Below are 17,256 nucleotides of genomic sequence, written 5' to 3' on the forward strand. Positions count from 1 at the left end.
CTGGGCCTACTCAAGGTTCACACTGGGCTCACTCTCCCCCATGCTGGACCCAATCTCCTCTGCACTGGGCCCACTCAAGTTCCGCACTGGACTCACTTTGCTGATGAAGGGTCTAGGCCCAAAACGTCAGCTTTTGCGCTCCTATGATGCTGCTTGGCCTGCTGTGTTCATCCAGCCCCACACTTTGTTCTCTTTAAGCTATACTGTTCTTTTTTGCTCTTTATTCTTGAATGATTCAAAATGGCACTGAATCGTGGTGAAAAATGATAGTTTTTCACTGTATTTCTGCTGTAAAATACACAAAATAAAATAAATCATTAATTCAAGAAACAACTGCACATGTTCATACAAGCTGTAGGTGCAATCAGAGAATAATTCCAAAGGATTAAGAATGTCATAATTCATAATTGAAAGTGCAAGAAGCAGGACCAGAACCATTGTGATTGAAATCTTTTTGACTCAGTGCTCATGTGTCTCTGCACCATCATTCATGGACAGTTCGTTGTCCAGCCAGGAGGTTTGTTCTTCAAGGAAGCAAGCATGAGATACTGAACGTCACAGTTCCCCCACTTTCCTGAAAAAGAGGTTTCTGGTCTGATGTCTTAAAAATACAAAGTGTTCCAGCAGTAACGACAATGATGCCAGAGGACATCGAGCACAGCAGCTGGAGCAGTTGAACTCCTTTCTCAAGGAAAGGGTGTCTGATGAAGAAAAAGATTAGACGAAAGGATTTCCTCAACCAGATGTAAAGCACAGGCTTGCTCAGTATGTCTTTCATGTTTATACTTAATTTCACCTCACGGTTTTATGCCAATAAAGGATCCCTGCTTCATGACCTTGGTACTATCCCTATGTTAGAATCTCATATCACACTGGGAAGCCCCTGGCCTCCAGTTACTGATTGCCTACCAAGGAAGTGCTAAACAAAAAGTTGGGTCGAGGGAACTGCTGCATCATTGAGGATGGTCCACATACCAGACTATGACCCACAATAAAAGGTTGGATTGTAAAAGAAAGATCTGAATTTTGCAGTGCTTCACAAGAGGTTTAGAGATGCCACTGGAGTGCTCAGAGTGTTGGGCAAAGGTTTAGTGAGCTGGCTCTGTGTGCAAAGGAGAGGCACACAATAGTTGAGTCTGCCACAAATCTCAAATTGGACGCCTGTCAATGCAATGTTACTTGGTTTCCTTGTTAGACTAGCTGAGAGTAAATCTAGACCTTGATTCATCCATGAGGGTGTCAGCACATATAGATGAAGGTGACATATGGGATACTGCTTCCATTAGTCAGGGCGTAGGATATGTGAGCAAGGAGTCTTGTTACAACTCCATAAAACATTAGTTAGGCCACAAATAGAATACTGTGCACAGCTCCAGTTGCCACACTATTGGAAGGATGAGATTACGCTGGAGAAGATTCACAAGGTTGTTAGCTGGGATGAAAAGCCTCAGTTATGAGGAATGACTGCAAGGGCTGGATTTGTTTTCCTTGGAGCAGAGGAGGGTGGGCAAGATTTGACTGAATTGTACAAAATTATCCCAGGCATAGACAGAGGAGATTGTGAGAACCTCTTCTCCATGACAGATGTGTTGAAGACCAGAAGGCATAAGTTTAAGGCGAGGAATAAATGGTTTAATCGGAGATTTAAGGGAAATGTTTTTCACCCAGAGAGTGGTGGATATTTGGAAGGTGCTGCTTGAGAAGGTGGTGGAGGCAGGGACTCTTGCAACATTTAAGAAGCATCTGGATGGGCACTCATAATGCCAGGGTATGGTAGGCTATGGACCAAGTGTGGGCAAATGGGATTAGTGTACTTTGGCATTTGTTGGTTGCCATAACATGGTGGGCTGAAGGGCCTGTTTCTGTTCTGTATGACTGTCAGGCAAAGTAGCCTTGTCAACAGGGCTACATTGAAGAATAGGCCTCTGCATTTTAATAAAAAAAAGAGTTCCCTCAGGATCAGTAAGGCAGCAGTTTGATTTTATTATTTCTTTTGCAAATGACAAAGACTGAAGCCACCTATTTCAGAAATCAACATTTCATTAAGAAGAAAGTATTAGTCATCAAACAACGTAAGAGTATGGTGTGGAGACTGTCAGACAACCATTAACCTGAAAGATTACTACCACGTTGACTTCTTGCAAGGCATTCTTCTTTATCTTATTGACTTTAACAGATTTGCAATATCTACAAAGGCAGGGATTACATGTGGCACTATCATAGCTATAGCTCACACAGCAATATGAAATCTATCTCTGCTTTCACCTAGTGACGGAAGGAGTGTGCTAGACTGAACCATCATCAATTTTCAGACCTACAAAGGGGTTCGCAATGATTAATCTCTGCAAAACACTCCCAGGAGCAACTGGAGTCATAACCAATACTTTTTAAATTACATTTAGGGAAGCCTGCATCCATTTTCATCCATACCACAAAACCACGTATGTCCATAATGACTGGAATGTTTCACATTTTAAAATGTGTATATTTTATTTTATTGTTGTGATATGATATTGTAACATCTTTCGAGGACACATCAAGTCTGCTCTACATTTTGTAATATTTCAGTTTTTTTTTTATTTTCAGTTCAGTTTGTCTCCAGGTTCACAGATGAGGGAATCAGCACAACTTTATTTCTCAGACATTGCCACTAAACCCTCTATTTAAATGTGTTTATTTTAAAGCACTATAATTATATATATTTTCAAGTGAAACATAATGCATGAAATAAGTGTTTATATAACAGATATATTATGTTCTCTCATAGCTCTACACTCTATGATAAGTCACTGCACGGAGCAATGTTTTAGGTCCTGTACATTACAAAGGTAATAGACACAATCAGTCACCAGTCTAGCCCCTCTCCCTTAAATACACAGTATATTTTTAATACAACATTTACATAGACATTAATTAAATTCTATTCATACAAGGTATTCTGGCATGATAACAGGTAAACTTTTACTGCCACAACAGTCCATTGTAATAGTCACCATCCACGTACAGACTTTTTTTTTTAATTTAAAAAGTACAATACTGACAGCTTTCTTCCTTTTTTTTCAGGCTGAAGTTACTTTCAGAATGATTGGCAATTGCCATGTGTTATACAAATTTAAACTATACCACAGCATTTAGCACATTTCTCCTTTGAACTTTATAAACAGACAAATACCAGGGTGTATACAATGGGACATAGAATTATACTTGCAATGATGATTTAAATCACAACGATCAGAAATAAAGTCTCATTTTTGTTCTGTGCGAATGGCTACTTTTGGAAATGGATTTTGTTTGTGATTCTGTAAAACTCTAGGGGGTCAAAATCTTTAACTGGCTGTTTGCATGGGTACGCATTGCAACAGTTAACTCCCTCACTCAACAGTGCTTGTTGACTTAATCCTGAGTGTACCTTCTTCATCTATCAGACAATGAAGATTTATTTTGATAATTTTTGTACTGTATATTAATCTATGCTTTTAGGCCCACCTTTCTGTCTGCCCTAAGGATGGGCTCATTCCAGTGTACAACAGAAAGGGGCTTCTTCAGTAGATGGAAGATTTCTAAATGCAAGATTCTGACCTCCTATTTGTGGTAAACCATTTTCTCCAAAGAATCATAAGTTTTGCCATGTATAGAAACTCAAACTACCATCTCATAAAAGACAATTACTTCAGATGTAGGATACATTAATGCTTATTTCTATGTGGGTGTGATAGCATTCTTTTGTATGATGCTACTGAGTTATCACATATCATGCTATGAAAATATATAAATCAACTTAAATGGCAGGTTCAAAGGCCAAGTTCTTTATTGAAAAAGTTATCTCAGTAAGGCTAAATAAAAAGTAAAAAAAAAATTGATCTCAGACAACAGGACAGCGTTTTTAAAGGCTGACTGACCATAATCAAATCAAAGCAAAATTTTTATCTTAAAGAATTCCATTCCCATTGTTAATGGAAGCAGCTTTTCTTGCAGTTACATGTGAAGAGATGCCCATTGATCTACCATCCTGTTGATGTAATATATGTACAGCTTGAGTCACACAAATGGAGTGTTCTTACGTCATAGGACAGTACTTTCTGACTCCTCGTCAGAATCTGCTCTTATTCTACAGTCTGCCACAGAGTTTGTGCAAATTTGGTCTGAAGATTCTGTGTAGAGTGCATCATGAAGCTCTACTGACTGTATAAAAGAAGGATCTGGATTGTCAATATCTGCAAGCAGTGAAGATAAATCATTCATTAGCAATAATACAAATTAATCCTTACAACACGCATACATATATAGATACTTCAAAATAAGTCATTCCATTAAACATCCTTGTTAGAGCCATTAGCTTCTGACAAATAATAGGGATGTCACAATATGGTGATCTGACAAGATCAGAACAGATTGCTAGATTGTTTTAATATTTTGTCCCTACTTCTAGCTCCTGCAAGTTCCATCCCTTATTGCTACAAGTCTGAAAATATTTCACACAGAGTAATGTTATTTTGTTCCTCTCTGTATGTCCATTTACTGTGCAATGTCTCAACTAAGCACAGTTTCATTGTGTGTACAGCTTTGAGTTTAAGTTAGTCAGTGACCTGTGCAGTGGTCTGAAAGCAGGCACAATTAAATAATGCCTTTCAACGGCAGACTGACACTCACTGGTTCTTGCTCACTCCCATTGAAATCCGTTAATAGGACCTTTGAACAGATTTAGTGAAAAGTAGAAACTCTTGCTATATTTTTCACTCAGAATTCTTATATTGTTTCTAAAAATCCCAGATATGTAGAACCATAAGATCTTCAATGACGAAGGTGGAATGCAGCTGTCCAATAATGCCCTCTGCCCTGCACTTCTCCAATAACCCTGTAAATATTTCTTTTCCAAGTTATTATTGTATTATGTTTTGAATAATGTTGCTTAATCTGCTTACACCATCATTTCAGGCAGCACATTGCACACGATATCAACCCATGTGTAGTTATTTCGTCACATCTCACTTTTATCAATTACCTTAAGTCTGTGTCCTATGGTCACCAACAAATTGGCCAGCGGAAATTGTTTCTCTTTAATCTAATGATACTTTTCATGATTTTGAACATTTCAATAAAATCTCCATTTATTGTGCTCTATTCTAAGGTAAACACCCTCAACTTCTCCTGTGCTCTCTCTTCGAGACTTTGAAATCCTTCCAAAAGTGTTGTGGCCAGAAAAAGGCATAATGCTCCAGCCTGGGCTCACCCACGATGCATGAAGGGAGAGCAAGTATCCTTGTTTTGGCACACTATTTCCTTATTTATAAATCCATGGATCTGCATCCTTAGTGAACTGCTGAAATAAAGACATTAAGACCATGAAACGCCTAGCAAATTAATCAGTAACTGAAAGGAAGTAACAGGTTGATACTCAGGGGCTGGGCATTTCTCCAAATTAAGGAGTTCAGATGGTACGTCACACCTGAAATGCTAAACCTTCACTTTCAGAAATAACGGGAACTGCAGATACTAGAGAATCCAAGATAACAAAGTGTGAAGCTGGATGAACACAGCAGGCCAAGCAGCATCTTAGGAGCACAAAAGCTGACGTTTCAGGCCTAGACCCTTCATCAGAGAGGGGGATGGGGAGAGGGTTCTGAAATAAATAGGGAGAGGGGAGAGGCGGACCGAAGATGGATAGAGGAGAAGATAGGTGGAGAGGAGAGTATAGGTGGGGAGGGAGGGGATAGGTCAGTCCGGGGAGGACGGACAGGTCAAGGAGGTGGGATGAGGTTAGTAGGTGGGAAATGGAGATAGGTGAGAGAGGAAGAAAAGGTTAGGGAGGCGGGGATGAGCTGGGCTGGTTTTGGGATGCAGTGGGGGGAGGGGACGAGCACCGTTGTAGTATGGTGCACTGATCTCTACATCGCCAAGGCCAAACGCAAACTCCCTGATACCTCCCCCTACCGCCCCCTGGATCACGACCCCACCCCTGAGCACCAAACCATCATCTCCCAAACCATTCATAACCTCATCACCTCAGGTGACCTCCCACGCACTGCCTCCAATCTCATTGTTTCCCAACCCCGCACCGCCCGCTTCTATCTTCTTCCCAAAATCCACAAACCTGCCTGCCCTGGTTGACCCATTGTCTCCACCTGCTCCTGCCCCACCGAACACATCTCTACCTATCTGGACTCCATTTTCTCCCCCTTGGTCCAGGAACTCCCCACCTACGTCCGTGACACCACCCACGCCCTCCACCTCCTCCAGAACTTCCAATTCCCTGGTCCCCAACACCTCATTTTCACCATGGACATCCAGTCCCTATGCACCTGCATTCCCCATGCACATGGCCTCAAGGCCCTCCGCTTCTTCCTGTCCCGCAGGCCCGACCAGTCCCCCTCCACTGACACCCTCATCTGCCTAGCCGAACTCGTCCTCACCCTCAACTTCTCTTTCGATTCCTCTCACTTCCTACACACAAAGGGGGCTGGCCATGGGTACCCGCAAGGGCCCAAGGTACGCCTGCCTCTTTGTAGGTTACGTGGAACAGTCCCTCTTCTGCATCTACACTGGCCGTAAATCCCACCTCTTCCTCCGTTACATTGATGACTGTATTGGCACTGCCTCTTGCTCCCAAGAGGAGCTCGAACAGTTCATCCACTTCACCAACACCTTCCACACCAACCTCCAGTTCACCTGGGCCATCTCCAACACATCCCTCACCTTCCTCGACCTCTTCAGTCTCCATCTCAAGCAACCAGCTAGAAACTGATGTCCATTTCAAGCCCATTGACTCCTACAGCTACCTAGAATACACCTCCTCCCACCTACCCTCCAGCAAAAATTCCATCCCCTATTCCCAATTCCTTCACCTCCGCCGCATCTGCTCCCAGGATGAGGCATTCCACTCCCACACATCCCAGTTGTCTGCGTTCTTCAAGGAGCACAACCTCCCCCCCGCAGTGGTCAAGAATGCCCTTGACCATATCTCCCGCAACTCATCCCTCACACCCTGCCCTCACAATAACCGCCCAAAGGGAATCCCCCCAGTCCTCACACACCATCGCACCAACCTCCGGATACAACGTATCATCCTCCGACACTTCCGACATCTACAATCTGACCCCACCACCCAAGACATTTTTCCATCCCCACCCTTGTCTGCCTTCTGGAGAGACCACTCTCTCCGTGACTCCCTTGTTCGCTCCACACTGCCCTCCAACCCCACCACACCCGGCACCTTCCCCTGCAACCGCAGGAAGTGCTACACTTGCCCCCACACCTCCTCCCTCACCCCTATCCCAGGCCCCAAGATGACTTTCCATATTAAGTAGACATTCACCTGCACATCTGCCAATGTGGTATACTGCATCCACTGAACCCGGTGTGGCTTCCTCTACATTGGGGAAACCAAGTGGAGGCTTGGGGACCGCTTTGCAGAACACCTCCGCTCGGTTCGCAATAAACAACTGCACCTCCCAGTTGCGAACCATTTTAACTCCCCCTCCCATTCCTTAGACAACATGTCCATCATGGGCCTCCTGCAGTGCCACAATGATGCCGCCCAAAGGTTGCAGGAACAGCAACTCATATTCCGCTTGGGAACCCTGCAGCCCAATGGTATCAATGTGGACTTCACAAGCTTCAAAATCTCCCCTCCCCCCACTGCATCCCAAAACCAGCCCAGCCTGTCCCGCCTCCCTAACCTGTTCTTCCCCTCAAATAGCCCCTCCTCCCACCTCAAGCTGCACCTCCATTTCCCACCTACTAACTTCATCCCGCCTCCTCGACTTGTCCGTCTTCCCCAGACTGACCTATCCCCTCCCTACCTCCCCACCCATACTCTCCTCTCCAGCTATCTTCTCCTCTATCCATCTTCAGTCCGCCTCCCCCTCTCCGATGAAGGGTCTAGGCCCGAAACATCAGCTTTTGTGCTCCTGAGATGCTGCTTGGCCTGCTGTGTTCATCCAGATTCACACTTCACTTTCAGAATCTGACCAACCTGCATTGCACCTCTGGCACTTTCTGGTTTTATTTCAGATTTCTAGCCTTTGCATGTTTTCTTGTCAATCCTGCATACTTCTTTATACTGTTCCTCTACATGAGCAACATCTTACATATCACTGCATGACCTGGTTTATATGGTCTCGTGAAATTCCTTCCAGATCTCCTGAGAGATGCCCCATCCTGCAAACAGAGAAGTGACCCATTTCCCTCTTCTCTGTATTTATTGACTAGCTGTAAATTTCTAGGATTATTTTACTTGTGTCAATGGTCGCAGTCAAACACGCACAATAAAGATTACAAACACTCCTATCAGCAATAAAACTAAAATTAAAACAAAATTTACAACATACATCATGTATTGGATTTTAAAAGATCTGTGGTGTAATTTGTATTTTGCATTTTGCACATTGTTAGCCAAATCACAACTGTAGTCGCCGGCACGATCTTAAATTTGTGAACTAATCTCTGTATCTTTGATGTGCAATGACATTGCATCAGTGAAAAGATGAAACTATATAGACATGAAACATAATGTTGTGATGTCTTATAAAATCATCAGTGATGTACTGTGCTGTATGCACTACATATTACAAGTTCCATTTAATGTACTAATTAAATGAGAATTATTTCAACACAAACATGCCGGTGCCAAATTGGAAGTTTCTCTTTAAAGTACATCCAAGCGAGTGTAAGTGTATCTGGTGATGTCATTGAGATAGTGGGGAGACATGAACAAATTTCACTAAGCCTGGTTTCCAATGTCAGTGTAGATCAAGGTTTCCATCCTGTACCCAGCAGCTCACTTCTTACCATTCACTTAGTTTAAGAGTTGACAAGTTTACAAACATAAAACTCTGACCACAGTATCTAACTCTAACTTTAAATGAAAGGCAAAATGTTTAGTCAGATATTTCCTTCTTATAACCCTGCTTGTGTTAACATTAAACACTTTTACATCATATGTTTCAATTAAAATAGAATCATATTAAAGGTTTAAATTCTTCTGCGGGGAAGATGTCAGTTCTGGCAATCTTGAAATTCAATGCATTGATTCAGAATATGGAAAATGCACAATGTAACAGTAGCTAGCTGGATTGTGTAGGATTGTATCCTCACACTGTAATATCATGACATCCCTTATAAATGATAGTAATGAAATGGAACAGGGCAAAATAGTTCATACAAATAAAGCAAGTTACATTTAATTGCTAAAGCCATGGGATCAAAAGATTCATTCAATTACATTACATGGTTGTAAGGGGCAGAAAATAAGAACACTCAAAAAAGAGCAAGAATCACTCATTAAACATTTGTGAATTCTGTGACAACATCAAGCCATGCAAGTCTGCTTCATTCTCATGCAAAGGCCAGTTCAGATGAGTTAGTGGTGACATACAGATAGCAACTGGAGGAGTTGCAGAGTTAGCTGAAGTGCCAGAGGGGAGTTCGTTGCTCTGCCTTACCCTAAATTCCCCCTCACACTTAGCCAATACAGACTCATTCTGGTCAAACAGCTGCAAGAATGATACATAGGCACCCAAAAAGGAAAAAAAGAACATAATAGAAAAATTGTTCAGAATTTCAGAAACGATAATCAGAGAGATTCCACTGAAAAGTAAATTTATATCAATCACACAAAATTGAAATGTAACACACGCGAGAAATTAACTGTCCATTTAGATAAGAAACATATAAACTACAGTCAAATTAAAATGGAATAATGAAATGTAATAACTTGAAAAAAACATTATACATGTACAAGCTTGTACAAAATGCTAACTATTAAAGATTCATATTTTCCAAATCATTTTTCAATTTTAAAGATCATATGCAAATATTTCTGCTTTATTTGATGTTCAGTTTGCACTCCCCTCCTCTTCTCAACTGGAAGATCTGGCTCTCATGGTGGGTTATCATCTAATGGGGTTGGCAGCTCTAGTGTCATACCCAAATGACTATCTTGTGTAAGAAAAGAAAGTTAATACTGGCAGCCTACTAAACTATAGAGATTTATTCAGTTATTGCCTGGAATTAAGGCCTGTGGCAATTTAGGAGAGAAGCATGTTTAACGTTATTTTTGTGATGCATTTGAAATAGTGATAACACTACCATAATTGATTTCAAAGCATTGTAGGACAATGTTTTCTGTTCCCTTGTATTTCTCCAATTCCATTGCCATCTTATTCACAATGGCATCCATATGATGGCACTTGAATGAGATGGAACTGAAAATTAATGCTTGTTTGTGTTCATACTCCAATAAACAGCAATGCTCCTACAAACTCCAAGGTGTATGCTAATGCATATCATACTAATCTAAAATCTCACGTGAAAGCAATCTTTTTGTTTTTTTTAACTTTAGTTTGAACTTTCACTCTTGTCCTATTATTATGGTTTAACCATGTAGAGAATTAACTTAACAATCCATTTGATACACCACTTTTATCTACCACATCACATGATAAATTACATGGCTCATGCTGAAGTCTATATTAAATCAGACTAGTATTATATGCAGACACATTTAATCATCAGGATCCATAAAACATAGGAGCAGAAATAGGCCATTTAGCCCGTCAACAAAAGATATTAACTTACCCTTATGGATTATTAAAACAGTAATTTATTTTGCAGCCACATTTTTGAACAGCCTGGATACTAGACTGAAAAATCCTTCAGTTTTTTTGAAGGGAGTGGTTAAAGGAAAGGCTAGAGAAGCTTTATAATAGATCATTGATAAACACACCACAGAACACTGTGTTTCTTCTCAGCAACACAACGGAGAAAATTGGATTATGGACACTTCTTAATATGTCTCAGCTTCTTAAATTTAATAAGAAACAACCTGCTAACAACAAAACCACAACCACTTTGAACAGGACGATTCTGATGCAGGGTCATTGACATGAAACATTATTTCTTTCTTCAGAAGATGCCTGATCTGCTGAGTTAATACTGCCATTTTGCTCTAATTTGAACAGCAAGATGCTCATTGATATGCAAGGTCATAACTATCTGGCCAATAGAATTTGTTTCTTTTAATGAGAAAGAACAAACAATTCCACATGAATTGTTTCTTTGTTGATAATTCAATTTGGATTGATCAGTTAAGGGGTGTGAAAATTGCTGAATCACAGAAGAGGGAAACATCAGCTTGTCCTGAGAATTACTTAATCAGCTGGGAACATGTTTGGCAGCTGGTAAAGAGCAGGGAGAATTCACTGCGCAAAACAGGCTGGGCTGCACTGGTCAGTCAGACAGCACTGCTGGCTGGTTGGGGGGGGGCTGCACTGGTCAGTCAGACAGCACTGCTGGCTGCTCAGTGGGGGGGCTGCACTGGTCAGTCAGACAGCACTGCTGGTTGGTCGGGGGGGCTGCACTGGTCAGTCAGACAGCACTGCTGGTTGGTTGGGGGGGGGCACACTGGTCAGTCAGACAGCACTGCGTTGATTGGGGGGGAGCACACTGGTCAGTCAGACAGCACTGCTGGTTGGTTGGGGGGGAAGCACACTGGTCAGTCAGACAGCACTGCTGGCTGGTCGGAGGGGGGTTGCACTGGTCAGTCAGACAGCACTGCTGGTTGGTCGGGGGGGTTGCACTGGTCAGTCAGACAGCAGCTAACTGGTGGTCCAACATGTTTAAGTTGAAATAGTGCGTGTGAATAGGTAAGATAACTCATGTTCAGAGATATTAACTGGAAAAGAGAAATAACAATACGAGACAAGTTCTTGCTGCAAAACTGTTAACAAAAAATAAGCTCCGATCACAAAAATAATGTGGCATAATGCATCTTATCTTAAACGCCTCAATAGCTGGAGGCCAATTTGTATCTCGTGCCTTGTCTCTCTGTGTTATGACAAAATGATCAAAAATAACCATAAACTGAGTAATAGAGAGAAATAAATGAAGCAAGATGAAATATTCTAAAATGATTAGGAAACCTTTGCATATGATCTTGGACGTTATACTGAACTTAATTTTGAAAATTTAGTTGATTATGACAATACATAACGCTTCAACAGAAATAAAATACCACAAGATCAGTGAATGAGTGTTTCTTTAAAAGGATGACTATGAGAAGCTTTACCAATAACTTTGTGTATCTACAGCAATTGGTGAGATTGAAATCTGTGAGCAAGCAGATTTTCAAACTAGCTAGATTCATTTTCACAGATTTCATATTTTGTGGAACACTTGCCCATTTATGGGAGATGACTCAACACTTTGTCATCCATTTTTCTAACTTGTGAAATGGATTGATATCTATTAAGTCAAGACTTAATAAAAATTTCTGCACTGTTCTCATTTTGACATGGCAAACATGAACAACTAGATGTTAAAATTAGTGAAACTCATTACATTACATGGCTTTTAAGTAACCATCAGGAGGTAACAGATCTTGCAATAACACTAGAATCCCTTCCCATTCCAGCAGGCAAGATAAAAGTTTGAGACACAAAAACTGCAGATGCTGGAATCCAAGGTAGACAAACAGGAGGCTCGATGTATGCAGCAAGCCACGTAGCACCTGGAGGAAAGGAGAAATCAACGTTTTGGGTATTACCCTTCTTCAGTCCTTCAGGTAATACTGACTTCTCCTTTCCTCCAGATACTGCCTGGCTTGCTGTGTTCTTCCAGCCTCCTGTATGGAAAAAAGGTTTAATTTATCTACACATATTGCTTCTAGTATGTCCATACCCTTTCAAGCTCAATCGTTAAATCCGATCCTGATTTAGAAGTTGCTTTAAATCTGTATTAGACTGTGCACTCCTCTAAAGTACAGTTCACATCTTTCAGACACTGAAAGTAAAGGACCTCGTGCAAATGTTGTGTTAAAGTGTTACTTTTAGGATTTTCTTTCCAAATATTTTGACCCTTTACAATTTATTCTAATTTAATTTCAAAGTATGATATCTAGAATCTATACATCATATTCTTGCAATGCTGAGGTGTATTTTTGGGATCCATTTAGCTCAGTTGGGCTGAATGGGATAACATTCTCCATCTCCAGCTCCATCGACTGTTCAGTCCCAAGAGCTGAGTAATGTTAAGTACTTTGTTGTGTATTAGTATATCTCTTTCATTCAGCATTCCAATTTATCTGAAATGCACCTTTATTGGTGATTAGCACAGCCATTTTCAGTGTAGAAAAGAAGCATTCTTCCCAAAAATCAAAGAATAGTGGAATGTGAAAGAGATGCTTAATCTTCCAGGTACATTTTCACTGGTTTCAGAATATTTTAGATCAATTGTTTTCCAAAAACAAAACAGCAGAAGTTGAAAAGGATGCGTTGCTAGGATTTTGGATATCAGCAATGCATCAGCCAATTAAAATAAGGCCTTGCCTAGCAACACATCCTGAAGGCCTTATGACTTGTATTGTTACATGTTGCACAAGACTTTTCCTTTGCTGGAAAAATTTCCTGAAATTAACGGTGTTTGTTATTGCACATTTACATTGTTTACTTAGTCACTGGCAACAGGTAACTATTACACATAGCAGTATAGCAGTGAATTTACTGGGCAGAGATTGATAACATGGTGGTAATCAGGTTGTCTTAGGAGGCCGCATTTAATGTGAGTGGGGCTGATCTGTGTAATTGTTCCTGGAGGTAATGTTACTCAGTCTTTCTTATGGTGGAATAAACAGAAACTGGGCTTGCTTTCAGAAATGGTCAAATTTACAAAGTGTTTTCATCTTCTCACAGAAATCACCGTGTTGGAATTTGGCTCATTGGTTTTTACATTTTTCAGCTACAGAGGAGGGGACGGAAACTGGAACATTGGAGATGATGAATAAGTCTGTGCGTGTACCTCTGTTCCTGTAATCTATCCTACACTGTCAACAGGATAGTTTGACAATCATCTTAGGTATGATTTGGAATTGTTGACCACTTTTTAACAGAGCAAAAAACATATTTGGAAATAAAAGTAAGTGCCGTAAATTCACTATGTGCATGTTCAATCAAAAATGTTGCATGTCTCAAGGACGATATTATCACCTGCCATGAACATTGCTTTCTTTAAGATAAATATTTTAAGACTTCATGGCAAAATGACCATGGTTCAAATCATGCATTTGAATTCTTGTTTCACTTTTTTAACAACAAAATCTGGTGGAGGTATGCTCTTGGGAAATCAGCTCTAATCTGTTTAAAGTTGAACTTACTTAAATTCATACTTTTTTCCAAATTCTCTCATGAATTGAGGTATTTTCTACATTGAGGAGGTTTAGACATTCCTGATAGCTGCCAGTATTGGTCCAGGCAGCCAGTACAAGCCCCATTATAGGAACACACAGTCACAGAGTGACCATCCATGCTGACCATGTTTCCCAAACTAAACTACGTTGCACCTTTTGCTTTATACATGGTTATAGATATGGTACACTTATTTGGCTATCACAAGAGGCTTCGTCTGGCAATCCATCTCAGAAAAGTGACTGATGGGCTTCAATATCAGACAGCAGGTGAACTTTACCACACATTTAACTATCAGCGCTGGTAATGTTGTAGTTACGTTACACACTAATAACTCAAAAAAATTGCATTCAACACACTAGAGAAATTTAGAAAATATGAATTCAATGTAAAATAATATGGAGAGAAACAAAAGCTCAGAGTAAGTAACTGTAATTGCCAGAACAATCTCCAATGCCCTTAAGGGAGTGAAACCTTACAGAGATAGAGATATGTGTGACCCCAATAGCATACTGATGTGGATGGTTCTTCACTGCTCTCGCAAGTGGCTTAGCAAGTGAAATGTGTTAGTCCAAAGAGGTGACTCAATGTCACCTTCTCAAGTGATGAATAATAAATGCCGGTGGAACCCACACTCTCAGAACGAATTAACGAAAGATGATCTTATTGCTTTCATTTGGAAATAATATTCATGTTTTAAGATTTTGAATCATTAGAATTTTTTAAACAACTTATAAAACAAGAATTCAAATTCATTTCACTGATCTTATAATGCCAAACTGAATAATTTAAAAATACTTAAATCCATTGATTTACAATGCAATGTAATATGTTAGCATGAGTTAGTGTCCTCTGTAAAGACTGGTAAATTAAGGTAAACTCATACCTGTAGACATGCTTTCTCCAGCTGACAGGTTGTCTAAAATTGTATGGTCCAAAGCCTGTGGACTAGACCCTGTTGTAGGAGGCTGTGGAGGTGGAAGAGTGGGTCTTTGTCTAGGCTTGAGTGTGGGTCGAGATTTAGTTAAAGTGCTTGTTTGGGATGGAGGAGAAGACAGGGATGGAGCAGCTGGGGGTGTCTGACTTGATGGTAAGGTATAAGCTTGAGGATAATTTGCAGCATATGGTGATGGAGTGCTTGGGGGAGTGGGAGATAAGCTTGCAGGGGAAGGTTGGCCTGTTGCCTGGTCAAAGGGGACTTTAGGAGCTATGGGGGCCACCTTCTTTGCAGCTGTAAAGGAAAGAAACAAAATTTTTAGCTTGCGTGTGTATGTTTTTAAAGGCACATTTGGTACAACAAAATATCATTTAAAAAAATACAGCCGATTAGAAAAAGTCAGAAGATCAAAACAAAAATATATTTTAATGCAACAGCACTCCCTTTAAACTGTTCAACAGTGCACTCCAGAGGACAGTCTGAGCACTGTGCAGGCATGTTGTGCACTGCAGCACACTGCAGAGGAGAGAGGAAGACCTGACAAGTGGGAGAAACTGAGCAGTGTATCCAGGAAGAGAAAATGTTACAGTAAAATGGAGTCGAGAGATTCAGCAATAGCTGCCAGCTGTTGAAAACATGAGTACGTGCAACAAAACTATTTCATATAGAAACAAAGTACTGTGGATGCTGGAATAATCGGAAAAGAAATGCTGGAAATACTCAGCAGGTCAGGCAGGGTGTGGAGAAAACACATCTCAGGCCGGAGACCTGCCGTCTGGTTCTGAAATACTGGCTCTGTTTTTTCTCTCTCTCTTTCCATTTGCAGGGACTATCCAACTTGGCGAGTATTTCAAGCATTTTTTGCTCTTATTTCAACAATTTAATAAGTGCCCATCAGCACTGTGAAGACTTCACCTCAAACACTAATTCAGAGACACAGGAGAGAAACTGGTGTTCTTTCCATTGCATGTTTGGTGGGCAATGTAACTCATTGCCAGGAGGGTGAAAAAAGTGACACAGGCACCTTTCTGCTTCCTACAGGAAGTGCAGTGAAGGTTCACTGGACTGATTCTGGGGACAGCAAGGCTGTACTATGACGAGAGATTGGTTTGACTGGGCCTCTATTCACCAAAGTTTAGCAAGGTGGGAGGGATCTGATTGAAATGTATAACATTCAAACAGGACTGTATAGTCTAGATGCAGCGAGACTGCTTTCCCAAGGTGAGGAGTCCGGAACCAGGGGGTCATAGTCTCAGGGTATGGGGTAGATCATTTAGGACTCAGATAAGGAAACATCACTGAATATATTCATGAAAGAGACAGATACATATTGAGATTTTAAAAGCATCAAGGAAGTGGGGAGGAAGTGGGAATATGGCACTGAGATAAATGTTCTGTCATGATCATACTGAATGGTCTAATCCTGTTTCTAGTATCTATGTTTCACGGTGATTAATTTATTGCGGCAGGAAGGCCTGTGAACAGCCCTGATGCCAACTGAAGCCCTCAAATGAGCATTTAGCGCCCGTTCAGCCTGTCACCAATAGCATTCACAAGACAGCGGGTGTGAGGCCTACTATCTAGTGAGAGCAACGAGCCCTCTCATATGTATTTATTCGCAGGCTCAAAGAAGTGGTGGGGTGGGGGAAGAGGCACTTCATTCAACTGAAATGGAAAGCGAAGGGGCACACTAAAATCCCACCTTCTGCCCTTGTTACCAACCTCCCACCCATTCCCCTAACCCACCACACCACATACCCCAGCCCCTTCCTAATATTGCTCACCTGCACCTGGGCCCCTTCTCAATTGGAGGCTTTGATGGGGTGTAATACCAAAAGCAGCCACTGTCTTCCCAGTGATGCTGCTGAGTACAGAAGAATTGCCAGCCTTTAGCTGGTAGAACCTCCTCACCACCATGCCCCCAGCTCCCCCCAATCCCTGGTCCATGATGTTACTGGCTTGTTAAGTACTTGAGTGGGACAAGATGTGGCAAAAAAGAAGTGATACAGAAGCTCTACTGCTGGAGACTGAGACCTCCATCAAAGCCCATATTGTGCAGCTTTAGACATTCCATGGGAACATATGACATGGTCTAGGTTGCCATGCAATTCCAAGAAAAATGTCAAGACGACAGCGGTTCAT

The 17,256-nt window shown here is 41.2% G+C and overlaps 1 protein-coding gene across 13 annotated transcripts in view; it reads right to left on the bottom strand.

Annotated features, from left to right (window-relative positions):
• Positions 1–1,972: 1,972 nt before the first annotated feature.
• Positions 1,973–17,256, bottom strand: part of LOC125463603 (rho GTPase-activating protein 44-like) — a 306,257-nt gene continuing 290,973 nt past the window's right edge. For 11 of the 13 annotated variants that reach the window (XM_048555074.2, XM_059653787.1, XM_048555070.2 and 8 more), the window contains 2 exons: positions 15,064–15,408; positions 1,973–4,214 (listed from right to left, as the gene is read on the bottom strand). In XM_048555074.2, the coding sequence (XP_048411031.1) occupies positions 4,063–4,214; positions 15,064–15,408 (497 nt within the window). In that variant the 3' untranslated portion in view covers positions 1,973–4,062. Of the gene's footprint in view, positions 4,215–9,440; positions 9,492–15,063; positions 15,409–17,256 lie in introns of all 13 variants that reach the window. The other 2 variants (XM_048555075.2, XM_048555076.2) reach the window with 2 other exon arrangements.

Source organism: Stegostoma tigrinum, chromosome 22, assembly GCF_030684315.1.
Source record: "Stegostoma tigrinum isolate sSteTig4 chromosome 22, sSteTig4.hap1, whole genome shotgun sequence".
Taxonomy (NCBI): Eukaryota; Metazoa; Chordata; class Chondrichthyes; order Orectolobiformes; family Stegostomatidae; genus Stegostoma; species Stegostoma tigrinum.